The sequence below is a fragment of the Arabidopsis lyrata genome (genome assembly GCF_000004255.2).
Source record: "Arabidopsis lyrata subsp. lyrata unplaced genomic scaffold ARALYscaffold_6, whole genome shotgun sequence".
NCBI lineage: Eukaryota > Viridiplantae > Streptophyta > Magnoliopsida > Brassicales > Brassicaceae > Arabidopsis > Arabidopsis lyrata.
The window spans coordinates 2,794,081-2,811,579 of NW_003302550.1; the positions used below are offsets into that span (position 1 = coordinate 2,794,081).

Below are 17,499 nucleotides of genomic sequence, written 5' to 3' on the forward strand. Positions count from 1 at the left end.
TCCAGCTCCCCGGTTAACCTAATCCAAAGCCGCATACAACACATACGTCTCTAAAAAGAGGGGGAGAGGTCAATCAATCGACTAATAAGACAATATACATATTAAGGTACTGCATCTAAATGTTGAAACATATGTCTGGAATATCTTACATTTTGGTACGTATTGAATATAAGTAACGTAGCAATAAGACAGAAAAAATAAATTAAAACCCTTTCGGGATCAGTTCAGTGACATGAGAAAGAACAACCTTCTGGGTTACAGTTTTTCAGAGAATGCCTTTCTCACTAGTTGTGCAAAATTGGTCAAAACGGACAGAAACGCTTTTGCCTTTTGATTCGTTTATCAAAGCTTATAAACAGGGGTGATTCCAAGTAGGTGGAAGCATTTCCGCATGACTATGCCAGTTGCTTCACAAAGTAGGAGACGGCTTGTCTCCTCTGCTGAACCAATGACCTTTAAAAGTTCGAGAGAAATATGAAAATAATGGTGGAGGGTTGATTAGGCTAAATAGAAAAGTAAGAATTTTGGGGATGCTCACCTGACAATTGTGGTAGAATTTGGAGCACTGTTCGGATAAGCCGTAGAGGTACTCGCATACCAAGTGCGGTAACAGTTTGGTGCACGCTTCCTCAACCGTCTGCAAATCGTGCACACATGAATTGCAATTATTACTTAAAAAAATAAGTCGAACACTATATAGTCAGCAAGTGTTTTACCTCGGAAAACCGAAGCAGGTGAAGCCCCAGTGCCCGTTCGTCTGCATGATCCAATGCTAGCTTTCCTGCCTGCATTAAAATAGGTGCTGAAACGTATGAATTACAGCGCAATACACAGACTTGGTAGGTGTTGACGTTATGAAAAACGTATAAATCAGCAAGTTTACAAATCCAAGAAAATTAGTGTCTCGTTTCCTAGAATATCATATCATACACAGAGCTTAAATAATGACAAATGGAAAATTCAGGTGCAGTCAAGAGGACGAACCGAAGACCAAAAGGGAACAATGATTACAAGAATTAAGTACGGGTTCATGCTAATACAATACCTTTTTCAGCTCATCTATGTCTTTGCCAGACTTTCTGATGATTGAGCAGATCCGAGCATGGGCGTAATGAAGGTAAACTGCTGTTTTTCCCTGCTCATGACATATGATCAAATATTTAATAAGCATGTGCAGATGACTGCATAAAGCAAATATGTAGAGACCAGCTGTCCTATCCAGTACCTTGTCACAAAGCATTTGATCATAGCTGAAAGTATAACTTGACAATCTGTTGTTCTTCAGGTCAGCAAACCTTGAAAGAAAAATTAAGCAAAACCACAAGTCAGCTGAATAATCCACTATCACCAGCAGTAGAATAGAGATGATACTTACTTCACCACACTGTATCCAATTGCCTCAGCTGTTAGGTCCAGCTCCTTGGGTATTTTCAATTAGTACCAATCCATGTATCTCTCTTCCATTATGCTTTAAAAAGATATAGTACAGGTCCAGCTATTCCTTTACCTTTTCTTAAAGTTCAACTTGGAGGCGCTGAGTAACCTTGTTAGACTCGGTTCGGCTGATTTCACAAATCTTAGCCCAAGCTTTGACGTAAACAGGAGATCCTCTCTGCACAGAATAAACGCAACAAAGAAAGAAGAAGACATAAAAATTAGAGTCAGACATGAGAGTGAATAAGATCCTGCAGCAGCTGGTTACCTGTAGACGGACCAGAGCACGTTTGGCCTTTTCCTTAAAGACAGGATCCTCATCAAATTTCGCTTTTGATTTTATGTAAAGCGCCTATCAGAGATATGACATGTGAAGTTAGAAACTGAATAGCTATGGAACAAAGCAATATTGGTAGAGAAAAGCGTGAGAGGTCATATGATGTAAGACAGCTGACCTCAATATATTCAATTGTTATCACAGCATCATTAGGTAAACCAGGAAAATCCTCAAAGAGGTACTCGATAATCAAGCCAAGCTGCAAGGAGGCAATTTTATTTGTAATTGATAAAAATATTGGAATAAGAAAATTAAAGAAATCACTCTTGGAGAGGAGAAAGAGTAGCTACTTGTGTTCCCCAGTCACCGACATGGTTTCTACGTACAACTTGAACCTTTGAGTACTCCAGCAGACGAGCAATCGTGTCGCCGATGATAGGTGATCTTAGGTGACCAACATGTAATTGTTTTGCAATGCTGGGAGAGTAAAAATCAACCACGGCTCTCTTAACCGGAAGAGTAGGCGCCCATGTGTCAATTCCATTGATAAGCATATTCTCAATGCTCTGCGAGAAATAGATAAAATTTAAGATAGTCTAGGAGATAACAACTATGTATGCAAAATGAGCATTGATAAATAGGAGATAACTCTGTGAGTACCTTGGCCATAAAGTCAGATGATATAACAACATTGATAAATCCACATCCAGTAACAGAGCATGATTTCACCATCTCAGAGGCAGGGAAATTTGAAACAATGAGCTATTATGTGAGAAAAAAAAAACAAAATCCGATAAGAATCTAATACATGACCATGAATGATACAGCATACAAAAACAAACCTATCCAATAACTCGAGTAAAATCGGACTGGGAAGGTTTTGGTGCCAACTTGTGCATTATATCGTTACTGCAAACAAACAACAGTACAATATTGAAACAGAAAAGGAATTTAATTTCTTTGCATTGAAGTTAGTTAAACCGCACCATTGATAATCTCCAACTTTTCGGTTTGGACCTTTGGAAGCGACAAGCGAGAACTCCTCAGCAAGAGCATCATCAGGTTTTATTCCCAGAGCCAAAAGAAAGAGCTTCTTCAGTTCCCGTTTCAGATTTCCCCCGAATTCTCCCACCGTCGCTAGTTCTTCCATCGACAGTGTCTCTTTCGTTGCTAAAATAAACGAGATAGATTACTGCTTAGACAGAGGAATTTTACCCAAGACAAGAATAAGCAGATGCGAAAACCCAAACCGTCGGAGAAGAGAGTATTTAAGGCTTTCTCGATGAGGGGTGATGTTGTCTTTTTTCCACTTTTCCTTTAATTTTACACCTTCCTTTTTTATATATTAAAACAAAATTATTCTCCAGCTCTATTATAAATAAGAAAAATATCATTTAAATCATCAGTTTACCATTTTCGTTGGTTTAAAACATGAATTTTGGACCTAATGATTTAAATCCTTAATTTTATGTAGACCTAGTGACTTAAATCCTCAATTTTATGTTAACATTCAACTTAATCATAAATTTTCATTGACTAAGCAAATCAAGACACATTGTTAACTGGTTTAGCGGAGATGTCCTTGCATAGTTTTTGAAGAGGAAGATGAAAACCTTGTTGGTGTATAAAAAAAATTATGTGATCCCTTCGAAATGCCAGTTATGTCATGACATCGTCTAATTGATCCGTTTGGCCAGTTAACGATGTGTCTCAATTGGCTTTATCAACGAGAATTCATGATTAAAATTATAAATATTGCCAGTGCCAGATTTGTAAGGAGAAATTCTTGCTTTTGCTTCTTTGTAGGTCTATTATGAGCGGAAGAAGGTTGGCGCAAGGGATGTTGCTATTTGTAGAGTGGAGCAGCTTTGTCCTTTCCCATATGATCTCATTCAGCGTGAGCTCAAGAGATATCCAAGTACGTACCTAAAATATCTTTGGTTTGTTCAGTTTGGCTAATTATGTCTACCGCATATAACTTGTTTTTGTATTGGTCTGAAACAGATGCGGAGATCGTTTAGTGCCAAGAAGAGACGATGAACATGGGAGCATTCAGCTACATATCTCCACGGCTATGGACAGCAATGAGAAGCTGAAACAGAGGAGATATGGAAGACATTAAGTACGTTGGTCGGTGGTCCTTCTGCGGCTACTGCTACCGGGTTCTACACTTTCCATGTCAAAGAGCAAGCCGAGCTTGTCCAGAAAGCCCGAATTCGAACCTGAACAAGTATCCGAACATACCCACAATATTAGTATATAGTTATAACATATAGTAATTTATATTTATATAATAACCTAAATGCCTAAAATATTTGAATGTTAAGATATTTTCAGATATTTTTGCTATTTTTGGATAGATTGCGGTAAAAAAAATATTCGTGTTTTGTAAATTTTGTCGAGTAGTTTGCATAGATTCGAATACAATTTTTTAATATTTGGATACTTCGAATAAATCTTGAATTCGAACCCGAAAAATCTGACCCGAACTTGAAGTTGAAAATACCCTAACTGGATTTATAATGGGAAAAATGTTATTTAAATCATCAGTTTACCAATTTCGTTGGTTTAAAGCATAAACTCCAGACCCGGTGATTTAAATCTTTAATTTTTTGTGGATTTTCATTTATATTATACAATGTAACGAAGCTTATACCTTTCCGGAGCAAAGTACCAATCTTCTGATGCCTTTTTCAAGATCAGAGTGATCATTCTGATCCTTGATTAATCGCTTAAATCTAGTTCCTTGCTAGTCAAAACCTGGGGGGCCTTGGACATCATCAAACTCTCAGAGATTTGATTTGCAGTAAAAGAAGTAAAGAACAGAATCGTTGGTTTTAACCAAACCAGAGATTTGGTTTGGAGTAGACCGGAGCCATTGAACATTGACTTTAGTTGACTATGACTATGAGTCAAAGTGTGCAATTTTGTGACGCGTGTAATAAACGCGCATGACCTAAGGTCTGTGTTAAAAAGCTTACTCTATAGTCTATATACAATCACACTTTAGCTTCTCCATTCCCAATTGTCTCTTCTTCTTCTTCCTTTTTTGTACTTCTCAAAAAACAAATATTTCTCAACCGTAGAAAAGTCCGACAAAAGTTCAGTTCAGACAATGACCTAACTCCTAAGTATGGGTTTCTTTGGAAGACTGTTCGGAAGTAAGAAGCAAGAAAAATCAACACCGAACAGACGAAGATGGAGTTTCGCTGCTAGATTCTCAAATCCGGCGAATGATTCGTCTTCTCATCCAAGTAAGAGACGTGGAGATGAAGATGTCTTAGACGCCGACAAGCATGCGATAGCCGTAGCGGCTGCTACAGCTGCGGTGGCTGAAGCCGCACTCGCTGCTGCTCGTGCGGCGGCGGAAGTTGTGAGACTAACCAATGGTGGTAGAAACTCGTCGGTAAAACAAATCAGTCGGAGTAATCGTCGATGGTCTCGAGAGTATAAAGCAGCGATGAAGATTCAATCCGCTTTTCGTGGCTACTTGGTAAGTAATTTCTTCTCTCTTAGTATAATACTAGTAATTATACTCAAATTCGAAATTTTAATCTATAATTGTGTTTTAACGAAATTAAGTTCTTGAGCCAAAGTGTGGAATAGCTGTCTGATGTTGATTTTTCTACTTATAAACCCAAATTGAAATATTAACTAAAAAATAGAAAGAATGAGAATAATTTGTATTTATTTGTAATGGTCCCCGAAAAAGACTATGAAAGGAGACAAATGAATGAATAATGATACCAAGAAACTTGTTAGAAACCGATACGATTCCGGATTCTCTACCGAGTACCGACACTATTTAATGGTACTACTTACTATAGCTAAAATTTGGTCCCAAAAAATATGCTAATATTATCTCAAACAAAATCTTACCTAACTCTGGATTCAGCTAAGGGCTTATCCTTTGTAATAAATCAATTTTTACCACAATTTATTTAGTTTGTTTTTTCTTTAAATGATAATTGGATAGGTTATGTAGTTCAAACACATAATTCAAAGATTCTCTAATCCTTTTGTTTCGGATAAACAAATTAGGTGTGTACCATTTAGAAGAAAATGATTGTGGTTGGGAAACTATAAGTAGATTTAATAGGGGTATTACTCTGTGGTTTGAATTAGGTGTGTAACAAAATTGTCTTTAATTCAGGCGAGGAGGGCTTTAAGAGCACTGAAGGCATTAGTGAAGCTTCAAGCGTTAGTGAAGGGACACATTGTAAGGAAACAAACGGCTGATATGCTGCGTCGAATGCAAACGCTGGTTCGGCTCCAAGCTCGAGCTCGAGCTTCGCGTTCTTCTCACGTTTCTGACTCTTCCCACTCGCCAACACTAATGATTCCATCTTCCCCACAATCTTTCCATGCACGATGCGTTTCAGAGGCTGAGTACAGCAAAGTCATTGCCATGGACCACCACAACAACAACCATCGTTCACCGATGGGTTCGAGCCGGTTATTAGGCCAAAGGAGGACAGAGGAAAGTCTATGGAACGCACCACAGTACAATGAAGATAATGACAAGATCCTAGAAGTCGACACTTGGAAGCCTCACTTCAGAGAGTCACCAAGGAAAAGAGGATCTCTTATGGTTACGACAAGTGTGGAGAACAGTCCACAATTAAGGTCTAGAACAGGAGGCAGCAGTGGTGGTTCAAGGAGAAAAACTCCCTTCACGCCTACGAGAAGCGAGTACGAGTACTACTCCGGGTATCACCCTAACTACATGGCTAACACTGAGTCTTACAGAGCAAAAGTCCGGTCACAAAGCGCACCAAGACAGAGGCTACAAGATTTATCTTCAGAGAGTGGTTACAAGAGGTCTATACAGGGACAATATTACTACTACACACCGGCTGCAGAGCGATCGTTTGATCAGCATTCAGATAACGGGATCGCGGGTTACAGAGGAGTTTCTGATGGGTTAGATCGAAACCAAAGTGAGAAATCGAAGATTTATACTTCGTTTTTCAGTTCTAATCCTCTTTTCTTTCAATAGTCGAAAGGATGAAAGAAAGTGAGTGGAATGTGTAACATTAGATTTCGACACACGAGTACAGAGACAGACAGTGATCAATCTGTATTTTCTATTGACTGTATCCAACAAGCTATAGGGTCCACACTTGTCTGATAAAAAACCTTCAATAATTTGAAGTGATGTCAAGTCAAGACGTGGGAATCACCACTAAAAGCAGTGAAATTGATTGATATAACCTTTCATATTAAACTAATATCTTCCTCTTTTTCTTTCCGGTAAAAAAGCTCAATAAGAGTCGCACACATAAGCAATCACACAATTACACTGAAACACTATAAAATGACATGATAAACCTATATATGCATTTACAAAGTAAAACATGTTGCTTTACTTATCAGATATCATCACACCTCCAACTTGAGGTGGGTACACAGCGCAGGTAGCGACACCAGCGGCAGTGATCATTGCCGTTTTCTCCTCGAAATAGCATCAACAACGCCACCACGAATCTGCACAACATTCACTTAATGTCTCACATTGGGATTCATGACAAAGTAATTTTACGGAATGCAAAAAAATTTACCCGGCAATCAATAGAACCAGAGATAAGAGCCACAATAGGTATTGGTAAGGCTTGTACTTGTATCTCAAAGGTGTCCCTTGTGGCATGTGCACTCTTGCTAACCACTTGAACTGGGGACGAGCCAGGAGAATGAAACCGAGGAGAAAACCCGTTACAAATCCACCCACATGAGCAAAGTTATCAACGTGAGGCAGAATCCCGATAGCCAGGTTTATCAAGATGACAAACAAAAGCGTCAGGAGTGCTGCAATCTGGTACATAAGTTCAGATCAGAAACAGCTAAGCATGAGCCAACATGATGGAATGATTTGTATCTTTGAAATGAAAGAGCAGATTGCTATTAACCTTGTTAGAGTAGATTGTCCAGTTAGTGAAAAGTTCAGAAAGCATTGAGCCAAGGAGGCCAAAAAGAGCACCAGAAGCTCCAACAGAGATACTGTTTCTGATAAACAACGACGACAGTACACTCCCTCCAATTCCCGATAATAGGTATATAACTCCTATTCTAACTGAAAATTTCAAGAACCAAGATTCAGATTTCTAGCAATAAGATAACACTACTTGAAGAATTGAAGACTAATGCTGCTCAGGCTAATCAAGGAATGCATACCAAAACCAAACTGCTGCTCGAGGCGAATACCGATGAAAATGAGGCTTAGCATATTAGCTCCGAGATGAATAACACCGGCGTGCAACCATATACATGTCAAAAGACGCCAACCTTCCTTCTTCTCCACAACTTTGCTCCACTCAAGTGCTCCTAACTTCTCCAAACTTCAAGTATATATCAACCAAACATAATCATATCAAAATCTTGTGTCTCAAACTCCCAATCACATAACTCCATCATTTACATCTCAAAATCCTATACAAATTTCTATTCCAACCCCTAAAAATCAGATGATAATTGATATAGTAACCGACAGAATTGTGAAACAGAACCAAAACGTTATTCACCAGTATTAAGAACCCTAAATCAACATCGATACTAAATGAATATAACGCAATTTTTTTGATGGAAACGTACGTGTGAGAAGACGGACCAAAGAGAGGATTAGTTCGGAGAGGCTCAAACGAGAGTCTACCGAGAAACCTGGCGACACAGTTACCTCTAAGACGGTGAGACTCGAAATGCTTCGGACAGTTATTGACGAACATCGCCACGACGAAAATCGCAACGTTAGCCACAACGAACATCGGAACAAGCCACGATGTCCACCGCGACGACAACGCGTTATCGCCAAATTCAGTAGACGACGACAACGCTACCGGCAAAGGAGGCGGTCCGATTCGATTCCGATCACCGCCTCTGCTACCGATCCCTCGATCCTTCGCTGACATTCGGTTCTCCAGATCATCATCTCCGACAGCCATAGTGATCTCTCTCTCCTCTGTAATTTGTTTAGTTGTTGTTTTTTTGTTTTGTTGGTTTTGTTTTTTTTTTGATTGAAGGCGGTAAGAAGAGTTATTAAAACCATATTTGAGAGTGGGTGAGAAAGTGGGTTTCTATTAACCAGTTAAATTCTTACACATGTAAATGTGTAATACGTTGTTTACCTTTTTTGTGGCACGTGTTACGGTGTACCGTGGTCTATTGCACACTGTATCATAACGTAGCTAACGTGCGCTTGATTTCCCAAATTGCTTTTCACGCTAAAGCTGTGTGTGATGTGAAGAGAGAATTAGAACTTTTCATTGTAATGTGTGGACCATTAGAAATCTTAGTTTAGGGATATAAAACGTTATTATCGGACATAGGTAAAATCCCTCTAAATAGAAGGATTATAACCACACCAGTAATATGTGATTTATCATGGAATAAATGTATGGATCGGAGTTACATGGTGAATCAAAATGCGGTCCCCAACCTGACAAACATATCTTGGTATATCTAACATTAGAGCATGAATATTGGTTGAAATGTTGAGTATCTTAGACAAATCTTATGATTAAAGTTGATTAAAAATAATCAAACCAATATCTTAAAGCTAAGATTTGTATCTAAGTTAAGATATTTTTCTTAACTTAAGATGTTGCAAGGTGTCACATTGTGATTGGTTTAAAAACAAACAAAAGAAGGACACATCCAGTTATGGAACGACTATTTCGTAGAAAATCCAACTTTCCCTCCTAATCTATTTAGACGCTGATTTGGTCGAGCATATATAGACAAAATATTCCATAAATTAAGTTTAAAACATTTGTGCTTTATGTTATTTATGTTATAAATTGTATCTCATGTATATTTTAATTTTTTTAATTTGCAACAATTATTAAGTTTTCTATAATTATAAATTTTATTTTTATATTAATATTATTTTTTAAGAACCACATGTTAAGAGCCTACCATTAATCATACAAAAATCTTAACACAAAAAAACTATCTCTTAACTATCACTTTTACAAATATATTATTTAAATATTGCTAAGAACTATTTCTAAGATACTACCAATAATCATGCTCTTAGAGTTAAACTTAGGATTTCAGTCGAGATGATTAGAATGAACTTTCTAGACTTATCTAATCTAGTTAAAAACTCATCACATAAAAGTTTTCGTGTGACAATCTCCAAGGGTTGTTCCTTTGGCTTTAGTGGTTGATGTTGGAGTTAGAGGTGTGCTACTACTCTTTGATTAATGCCTACAGAACATCCATATGCTATATCGTATGTTGTCACACAGAGTAGGTGGGAACTATATATATCTTCCTGATGATGAGTAATAGTCACGAGGGCCGGAAGAGATGGCTTCTTCCGGGAACTTTGAGACTACTTATTTGATTTTGTCTTGGTTTTATTATGTCTACATGCCATACCAAGATAGATTGTTGCAAATTTACTTCCAACAATCATACTATATATATGTCATAATCCATTAAGTATTATTAAATCTCGAAAAATATCTTATTTAGAAGAACAATTATTAATGTAACGCTTTATATATATTTTAAGAATAAAATAGTCATAAAAGAAGGAAAAAATTAATTGGTAGAGAATCCAAATTGAATTATCATAAATAATGATGAACATTTGTCTCATTTTAGTCAAATAAATATGAATCTCGTGAGCGTTTCGTTTATTACCTTATACGTAAATAATTAAATTAAATTGAAATACTTTATAACCGTTTATGATTAATATATATTATTTTTGTTGTTTATATATGGTTAGTGGTTTTAGAGAATACACAGTCACTCATAAGTCATAACTAGCAGAAATTTCAGATCTACAGAGTCATCGTTTGAGGAGTTTTGCAAAGTCATCAAGGTAGATATAGTCTCTTAAATCTTCTTCTAAATTTTCAAATCTTTTCAATTTAGGTTTTATGATTGCTATAAAAATTTTAATCAACTATTGTGATATACTGATTAGATATTCGCCATATTAGGTGAAATCGAATATCAAATTTCATCTTGTATTTATATTTTGACTATGAGAGATGCTTCAAATGGCTATATTTTAACATGTTTCCAAATTACGTTGGGTTTCAGAAAATGATTTAACTTAGTTGTGAGAAAAAAAAAAAGGAAAAAATGGTTGTTTAACTATTTTGTTTTTGTTTTTCTTTGACTATAATAAACTCCAAGGTGAAATATGTATCATTATCATCAAAGGAGGATTTTACTACAACAACAAAACGAGTTGCTGAGAGCAGAAAACAGAGCTATGATTCATGCTCTGACCTCTCCATCGATGTGTAGATCTTGCGATGGGCCCATCATTTCAACCGAATTTAGGGAGCTGTGGTTGGAGAATGCTCGTCTCCGTTCAGAGATTTATACATTGACTTGTTTCATATGGAGACTAAATTTGTTCAGGAGCCTGTATCCCGCAGCTGTTACATCTTTGACTGATTGGCATTACGCAGTGGCGGTTATGATGTCACTTTCGCTCAAAGAAGTTGTTTCTCTTGCGAGGCAAAGAACTCCGATGTGGCAAGCAACGGGAGACTGAATCTCGACGAATACTACTCTAAATACTTTCCTTGGTATGCGAGAAACGCACCTGGGTTTGTACATGAGGCATCAAGAGCTTCTGCGTTTGTCCCATGTGATGCTTCATCGCTTTTGGCAAATCTTATGAATCATGTAAGTGTGACAAACTACATGAAATCATATATAGTAATATACAGTTTTCCTTTTTTTTTCTTATATTGTTTGTTTATTTAGGTAACTTGGAAAAAAATCTTCCCGTCAATCATCGCAGATGTGTCGTCTATGGAATCACAACAACGAGGATTGCAAACGGTACTAAAAATTCATTTTTTCCAATGAATTTAGAACTAGTGATAATTTTGTATCTTTATAATTGTAGATTAATGTGGATTTTATGCCACAAATCTCCCCTTTAATTCAAACTCGAAATGTGAAACTTCTTCGACGCTCGAGGCATATAGAGAATGATGCATGGGTTATCGCCGATATATCTGTGTATTTTAGCTCATATTCTCAACATTCAAGCCCCGAGTTTATGAGATTTCCTTCTGGATATCTTATCCAACATATAGCCAATGGTATCTCCAAGGTATATTTCAATTTCAAAACGAGTTTATATATATATAGGGGCTAAGGGGTAGCTTTGTTTTGACTCAGTTATTATTTATAGGTAACCATTCTCGACCATTGGGTTTATAAGGAACAAGAAGCCATAAACATTTTCAATTCAAATTCAGAATTCGAGGCACATAGATGGCTCGCTGCTCTCCAAAGGCATTGCTACAACAATGGCTCTATTTCGATTCCTTCTGTCGGTCACCATATTCAAAGTAGTGGAAATTCTAGTTTTTTTTTTTTTTTTTTTTTTCTATTTATCAATTTTGGTTTGGTTTTACACTAACCATGTTTCTAACATTTGTACTTGTGTAGTATTCGACCCGATCTGTCTTACCAACTTGCTTAACCTATCTTCATTTATGGTTAACGCATTTTGCACTGGAGTTTGCGGGATAACCGGACAGAGTTGGAATCGCTTCGATACAGTTGGAGGTTCGGTCAATAACATTAGAATGTTCACGCGAGAAAGTCGAGACATGAGTGGGATACCTTGCGTTTTGGTTACCGCTACGGGTTTAGCTAGAATGCAAGCTAGGCCGGAAGTTATATTTGGATTAATCAAACGTGCAGAAAAACAAGAGATATGGGATTATTTAGAGTCTGCTAGAGATATGAAAGAACTAATTCGTATCGGTAGATATCCTAATACATGGAATGAAGTGTCTGTTTTCAGCATTGAGGTACGTAAAAAATATCATTTGGTTTATTTATACCATTCGATTATTGAGCATTTGATTTATAAAAAGTGATTAATTGATTATATTGCAGTGGAATGGTTCGAAGGAGTGGTATCTGATTCAAGAAACATACTACGATGAAACAGGAGCAATGATAATCCATGCTTGCTTAGAAGCGCCATATTTTGCAGCTGTAATAAACGATGGAGATTTGTCTGGCATCGAACTTTTACCGTGTGGATTCACAATAATGCCACACGGATCACAAGAATGTTTCGTTTCGGCTGGATGTCATGTTAGGGCCGACCAAGCTATGGTCACAAGTCCAAATGAGCTGGTGAGTTATGTTGAGGGCATGGTCACTGACATTCTAGGAAATGTCCAAAATGCCCTCCCAATCCGCCGTTGAATTTTTATGGCTTATGAAGTTTTACCGTTCTTGTTGTTGGTGTCGTCGTCGTCGTTGTTGTTGTTGTTCTTGTTTGAGAGTTTGGAATTGGAAACTTTATTTCTATGAACATTATTATCCTATTATCGTCGGTGATCATGGTTTTATCTAAGATTATGATATATTTCCATAGTAGATTAAATCATATAACAGTTTTTCTATTAAACACCAGATTTGGCTTCATATTTCTTCTCAACTATATATGTTTAAGAAGAACAAGCAACCCTTAATTAAATTTAAAAAAAAAAAAAAAAAATCAAGCAACCTTATACTCCCTCCCTCCGTATCTAAAAGATTGATTTTGTAGACTTTTCACACCAATTAAGAAAAATATTTAATGTTTAGTTATAAATGCACTATTTATTCATATCAAACTTTTTCTCATAGCTATTAACCAATCGTAATTCATTAAAGTTTGAAATTCTCAATTAATAATTCTTGAAATTCATAATTTATTAACATTAATTGATAAAAATTTATAGAAAATCAATTTTTCTAATACATAGGTAGTATTTTTAATCAAAAAAATATAAGCAACTCGAAGATGAATAACAAAGACGCCACGTGGACGAGTGGGGACAAGTGAAAGTGGAAAGTCGACGAAGCAAAAGCGAGGACGAACTAGATTTAGGGGCAAAATAGTAATTTCGCGTTTATGTTTCGCCTGCATCTTCCTCTTGTCTTTCTTTTTGTCTCACACGGACAAAATTAGAGAGAGAGAGAGAAAAGAGAGTTCGCGTGCTGTTTCAGTATCATATCTAATCCCAGATTCTTTCTTCCTTCTCTGTATATCTTTCCACGACAGTTGACCTAATTTTCGTCACCATCCAATTGGATTTTGAGGTTGAGAAAGAGAAGAGAGAGTATTCTCATCTGAAGAAGAAGATAGATTGATAGAGAGAGAGAAATGGGGAATTCATTTGGGTGTTCTGCCTCCGGCGAGAGATTGGTGTCGGCGGCGAGAGATGGAGATTTCGTGGAGGCGAAGATGCTTCTTGATTGCAATCCTTGTCTTGCCAAGTATTCTACTTTCGGTGGTCTTAATTCTCCGTTGCATTTCGCTGCTGCTAAAGGCCATAACGAGGTTTCTTTGAGTTCTTCATTGCTCATATCTTTAGTGTTTTCGAATTTTTAATATAAAGTTTTCTCTTTTACCCAATTTCTGATGTTAGATCGTTGGATTGTTGCTCGAGAACGGAGCTGATGTGAATTCCAGAAATTATTGTGGTCAGGTATTCGAGATTCAGCTTTTTCTCAACTAGATTTTGGGATTTGAAACTGTTGAGCTAATTCTGAGCTGATTCAAAAATTCAAGTTCGATTCTTTCGATTATACGAATCTTAATTTGATTGAGGGATTTGTATCAATAGTGAAATGTGAAATCTTTGGCTAAGTTTGAGCTAATTGGCTAAAAATTTGATTTTTTTTTAAATTCGGACTAGACGGCATTGATGCAAGCTTGTAGATACGGACATTGGGAAGTTGTGCAGACGCTTCTGCTTTTCCGATGCAATGTGAGTTGTTTTCATCATTAGTTGAAAGAAAACTATACCATTTGATTCAGATTTTGAATTCTTAGTATCGTCTTTCTTTGTCAAGGTTACAAGAGCTGATTATTTAGCTGGAAGAACAGCGCTTCATTTCGCTGCTGTGAATGGTCACGCCAGGTGTATTAGACTTGTCTTGGCAGATTTTGTACCTAGTGATAAGCTTAACTCTCTTCCTGAGACTGGTGTGGTCACTGCAAAGAACAAATCTGAGCAAAGGTTTTTTGCTTTGAAACCATCTTCTATGTTTGTAAGGGTTTGATTTAATCATATAGTTCCAACAAAAGGACTCTTTTCTTATGGTGCAGCGCATTGTCTAAATTTGTGAATAAGGCGGCTGATGGTGGAATCACAGCTCTTCACATGGCTGCCTTGAATGGATTATTTGATTGTGTGCAGCTTTTGCTTGATCTTGAAGCGAATGTTTCTGCTGTGACATTTCATTATGGAACATCAATGGATATGATTGGTCCGGCTCTCTATCCGCCTTCTTTTTTCTTGACTAATGGATTCTTTCTATATTTCTCCCAAGATGACAATTTTGTTCTTCTTTACTGTTTCAGGAGCCGGAAGCACGCCTTTACACTATGCTGCTTGTGGTGGGAATCTGAAATGTTGTCAGGTAAGAACAATACTACTAAGTTCATTCTTTTTGTTTTGGTTGTTTGGAGACAGAGTTGTGAGAATCTCCATTTTATGTGTTTCTCCATAGATTCTGCTTGCAAGAGGTGCAAGAAAGATGACATTGAACTGCAACGGGTAAGTTATTCCATCACAATCTTGTTATGTTTTGTTTCATGTTCAAAACCAGTTTCAGGGAAATATTTGACGTTGTTAGAATGAAAACTTTCCTTCCAAAAAAATGTATGTAGGTGGCTACCTATTGACATAGCACGGATGTGGAGTCGTCATTGGTTAGAACCGTTGCTTTCGCCAAATTCGGATGTTGTCATTCCAGCTTTTCCTCATTCCAACTACTTATCATTGCCCCTTTTGAGTATACTCAACATCGCAAGGTAATGAAGAAATCTCCATCTGAGTTTATAGGAAGGACCAAACTGTGGCATCAATATGACTCAGGTGATTTCTCTTCTTGTTGACTATTTGCTTGCAGAGAGTTTGGGTTGCAGTCTGCAACCATTGGAGATGAGGTCGATATCTGTGCGGTTTGCCTGGAAAGAACATGCACTGTTGCTGCTGAAGGTTCGGTCTAAATTGTTGCCATACCCTTTTAGAGATGTTTATGAATGTCCTTTAAAAGTTGTGGGTTTTGTGTTTCAGGTTGTGAGCATCAGCTGTGTGTGAGATGTGCGTTATACCTTTGCTCTTCGAGCAATGTTCCCTCGGTGACCGTTGGCCCACCCGGATCAATTCCTTGCCCTCTTTGCAGGCATGGAATTGTGGCGTTTAAACGACTCCCGAGCTCCCTGACCAAAGAAATGAAGTTACCTATGTCACTCGGGTTCTGTGCGCCATGTATGCTTCACACGGGAGACACAACAGATCAATCATCACCGACATGCCCACCAACAGAACAACGTAGCAGCAAGACCAGGGCAGCCTCGGTTTCATCTGATATGTTATGTCCTGTAACATGTAGCCCATTCCCTTCAGTCAACATTCAAATGTGCACCTGCAACGAAGGGACATGTCCAAACTTTGAGACACATGGAACAGATAGACATAGTGAAGAAAACGACGAATCTTCTCCTTCTCGAACAACAACTGAACAGGAGAAGATAGAAGAAGGGCAAAGACTTGGGAAAACAACAACTTGCTCAGGCATGTTCTGGGGAAGAAGAAGCTGTAGCAGAGAGAACCAATGCAACTCCGAGATCAATGCTTGATCACAAACATATTATTTGTATGTACAGAGAAAGAGAGAGAATCTATGTCTCCCATCATTTCTTACTTTTAAAATGGGATGAGCCACACAGAGTCTTCTTCTTAGGTTTGTTTTGACTTTGGAGAGGCTAAAGTTATTAATTATGGTGGAAGATTTGTAATTATCACCATAATGATGGGGTCATTTTGCAAAATCTTTGTATTTTTATTATTTGGACCCATCTATTTGTTTGTTGTAGCATATGATGAAATACTGAGACTTTCTTATTATTTTCAACCCAAGAAGAAGTCAAACAAAACTAAAAGTAATAATAACTACAAAAATTAATGATCCTATGAGAAAAATCTGACCACACAAGTCATTTTCTTCCTCTGCAAATAAATATCTTAATACTACTATTACTTAAATTATTTCTTGGATCAAAAAGAAAAAAAAAAAGAAGAAGAAAGAAGCAAATGAAAACTATCACTCAATTAATTGGACTCAAACTGGTTTGGTTTCAGTGATGCGCCCATTTCAAAAACATTCCCATTTTTGGCTTTGCAACTTCGAAATCTTCATATGCAGAGCTCTTCTGCATGAGTTTAAATTTCAATTACATTTTCATTTTAAATTCTTTATTAACTCTTTAATAGTAACTTATTACTATGTCATGATCTATAATTAATTCTATATAGCAGCTGCACTTTTTTTATTTCTGACCAAATCGTCTGTGTTCAGCCTGTAATGAATTTACTGGAAGTTATGAGTAAGAGTGGTCCACTAACCTTATAAATTATAATCAAGTTTGTACAAGAAAATTAAAGAATTGTTTTGATTTTTATTGATCAAAAAAACATTGTTCTGAAGATTTGAAAATCAAAGTATGGTTTTTTGTTCAAAACATAACATAAATTTTAGGTTTAGTAATCTAATCTAATCAGGTAAAGTCTTAATATGATTAGAAAAATGGAAACAGATCCCAAAGGGAAAAAGCTTAAACATTCCCAAAAGGGAAAGAAGACATGTGGGAACTCTGCTCTTTCTTCCCTTTTTATATTTTTCGTATACAATGGACCACATTTCTATTTTCTTATTTTTAACCCCTTTTCAATCTTCATGGTTATTATTTATCTTCAAAACAATTTTTTTTTTTTTTTACTTGAATACTTTAGAAA

At 36.9% G+C, this 17,499-nt stretch overlaps 4 protein-coding genes and 1 pseudogene across 4 annotated transcripts; 3 read left to right on the forward strand and 2 right to left on the reverse strand.

The window, feature by feature from the left end:
* Nucleotides 1–79: 79 nt before the first annotated feature.
* LOC9307329 lies at nucleotides 80–2,861 on the reverse strand (annotated as a pseudogene).
* Nucleotides 2,862–4,711: 1,850 nt separating this feature from the next.
* Nucleotides 4,712–6,915, forward strand: LOC9307330 (protein IQ-DOMAIN 14). Its single transcript, XM_002871214.2, has 2 exons — nucleotides 4,712–5,204; nucleotides 5,865–6,915. Exons 1-2 carry the CDS (start codon nucleotides 4,845–4,847, stop codon nucleotides 6,708–6,710), a joined length of 1,206 nt encoding a protein of 401 aa, XP_002871260.1. The 5' UTR covers nucleotides 4,712–4,844; the 3' UTR covers nucleotides 6,711–6,915.
* A 16-nt stretch (nucleotides 6,916–6,931) lies between these two features.
* On the reverse strand, nucleotides 6,932–8,743 carry LOC9307331 (RHOMBOID-like protein 3). Its single transcript, XM_002873258.2, has 5 exons — nucleotides 8,300–8,743; nucleotides 7,883–8,046; nucleotides 7,618–7,781; nucleotides 7,273–7,523; nucleotides 6,932–7,198 (listed from the first exon to the last, which is right to left on the reverse strand). Exons 1-5 carry the CDS (start codon nucleotides 8,644–8,646, stop codon nucleotides 7,084–7,086), a joined length of 1,041 nt encoding a protein of 346 aa, XP_002873304.1. The 5' UTR covers nucleotides 8,647–8,743; the 3' UTR covers nucleotides 6,932–7,083.
* Nucleotides 8,744–10,452: 1,709 nt separating this feature from the next.
* Nucleotides 10,453–13,084, forward strand: LOC110227176 (homeobox-leucine zipper protein ANTHOCYANINLESS 2). Its single transcript, XM_021020574.1, is given in 8 exon segments — nucleotides 10,453–10,538; nucleotides 10,859–11,205; nucleotides 11,208–11,359; nucleotides 11,441–11,518; nucleotides 11,586–11,795; nucleotides 11,877–12,036; nucleotides 12,137–12,504; nucleotides 12,593–13,084. Coding segments are annotated over 7 exon segments (1,626 nt in total). The 5' UTR covers nucleotides 10,453–10,538; nucleotides 10,859–10,865; the 3' UTR covers nucleotides 12,911–13,084.
* A 521-nt stretch (nucleotides 13,085–13,605) lies between these two features.
* On the forward strand, nucleotides 13,606–16,611 carry LOC110227722 (E3 ubiquitin-protein ligase XBAT33). Its single transcript, XM_021023092.1, has 10 exons — nucleotides 13,606–14,033; nucleotides 14,122–14,181; nucleotides 14,392–14,463; nucleotides 14,549–14,715; nucleotides 14,805–14,965; nucleotides 15,060–15,118; nucleotides 15,209–15,255; nucleotides 15,369–15,512; nucleotides 15,611–15,699; nucleotides 15,778–16,611. The coding sequence occupies exons 1-10, from the start codon at nucleotides 13,857–13,859 to the stop codon at nucleotides 16,341–16,343; spliced, it is 1,542 nt and encodes a 513-aa protein (XP_020878751.1). The 5' UTR covers nucleotides 13,606–13,856; the 3' UTR covers nucleotides 16,344–16,611.
* Nucleotides 16,612–17,499: the final 888 nt, after the last annotated feature.

Excerpts from the sequence above, each read along its gene's own strand:
- LOC9307330 (XM_002871214.2), top strand. The coding sequence starts at position 4,845 with ATGGGTTTCTTTGGAAGACTGTTCGGAAGTAAGAAGCAAGAAAAATCA. Across the intron at positions 5,205-5,864 it reads CCGCTTTTCGTGGCTACTTG|GCGAGGAGGGCTTTAAGAGC; the intron begins GTAAGTAATTTC and ends TCTTTAATTCAG.
- LOC9307331 (XM_002873258.2), bottom strand. The coding sequence starts at position 8,646 with ATGGCTGTCGGAGATGATGATCTGGAGAACCGAATGTCAGCGAAGGAT. Across the intron at positions 8,047-8,299 it reads TTTGGTCCGTCTTCTCACAC|TTTGGAGAAGTTAGGAGCAC; the intron begins GTACGTTTCCAT and ends ATATACTTGAAG. Across the intron at positions 7,199-7,272 it reads CTGGTTCTATTGATTGCCGG|ATTCGTGGTGGCGTTGTTGA; the intron begins GTAAATTTTTTT and ends AATGTTGTGCAG.
- LOC110227722 (XM_021023092.1), top strand. The coding sequence starts at position 13,857 with ATGGGGAATTCATTTGGGTGTTCTGCCTCCGGCGAGAGATTGGTGTCG. Across the intron at positions 15,119-15,208 it reads GGAATCTGAAATGTTGTCAG|ATTCTGCTTGCAAGAGGTGC; the intron begins GTAAGAACAATA and ends GTTTCTCCATAG. Across the intron at positions 15,513-15,610 it reads AGTATACTCAACATCGCAAG|AGAGTTTGGGTTGCAGTCTG; the intron begins GTAATGAAGAAA and ends ATTTGCTTGCAG.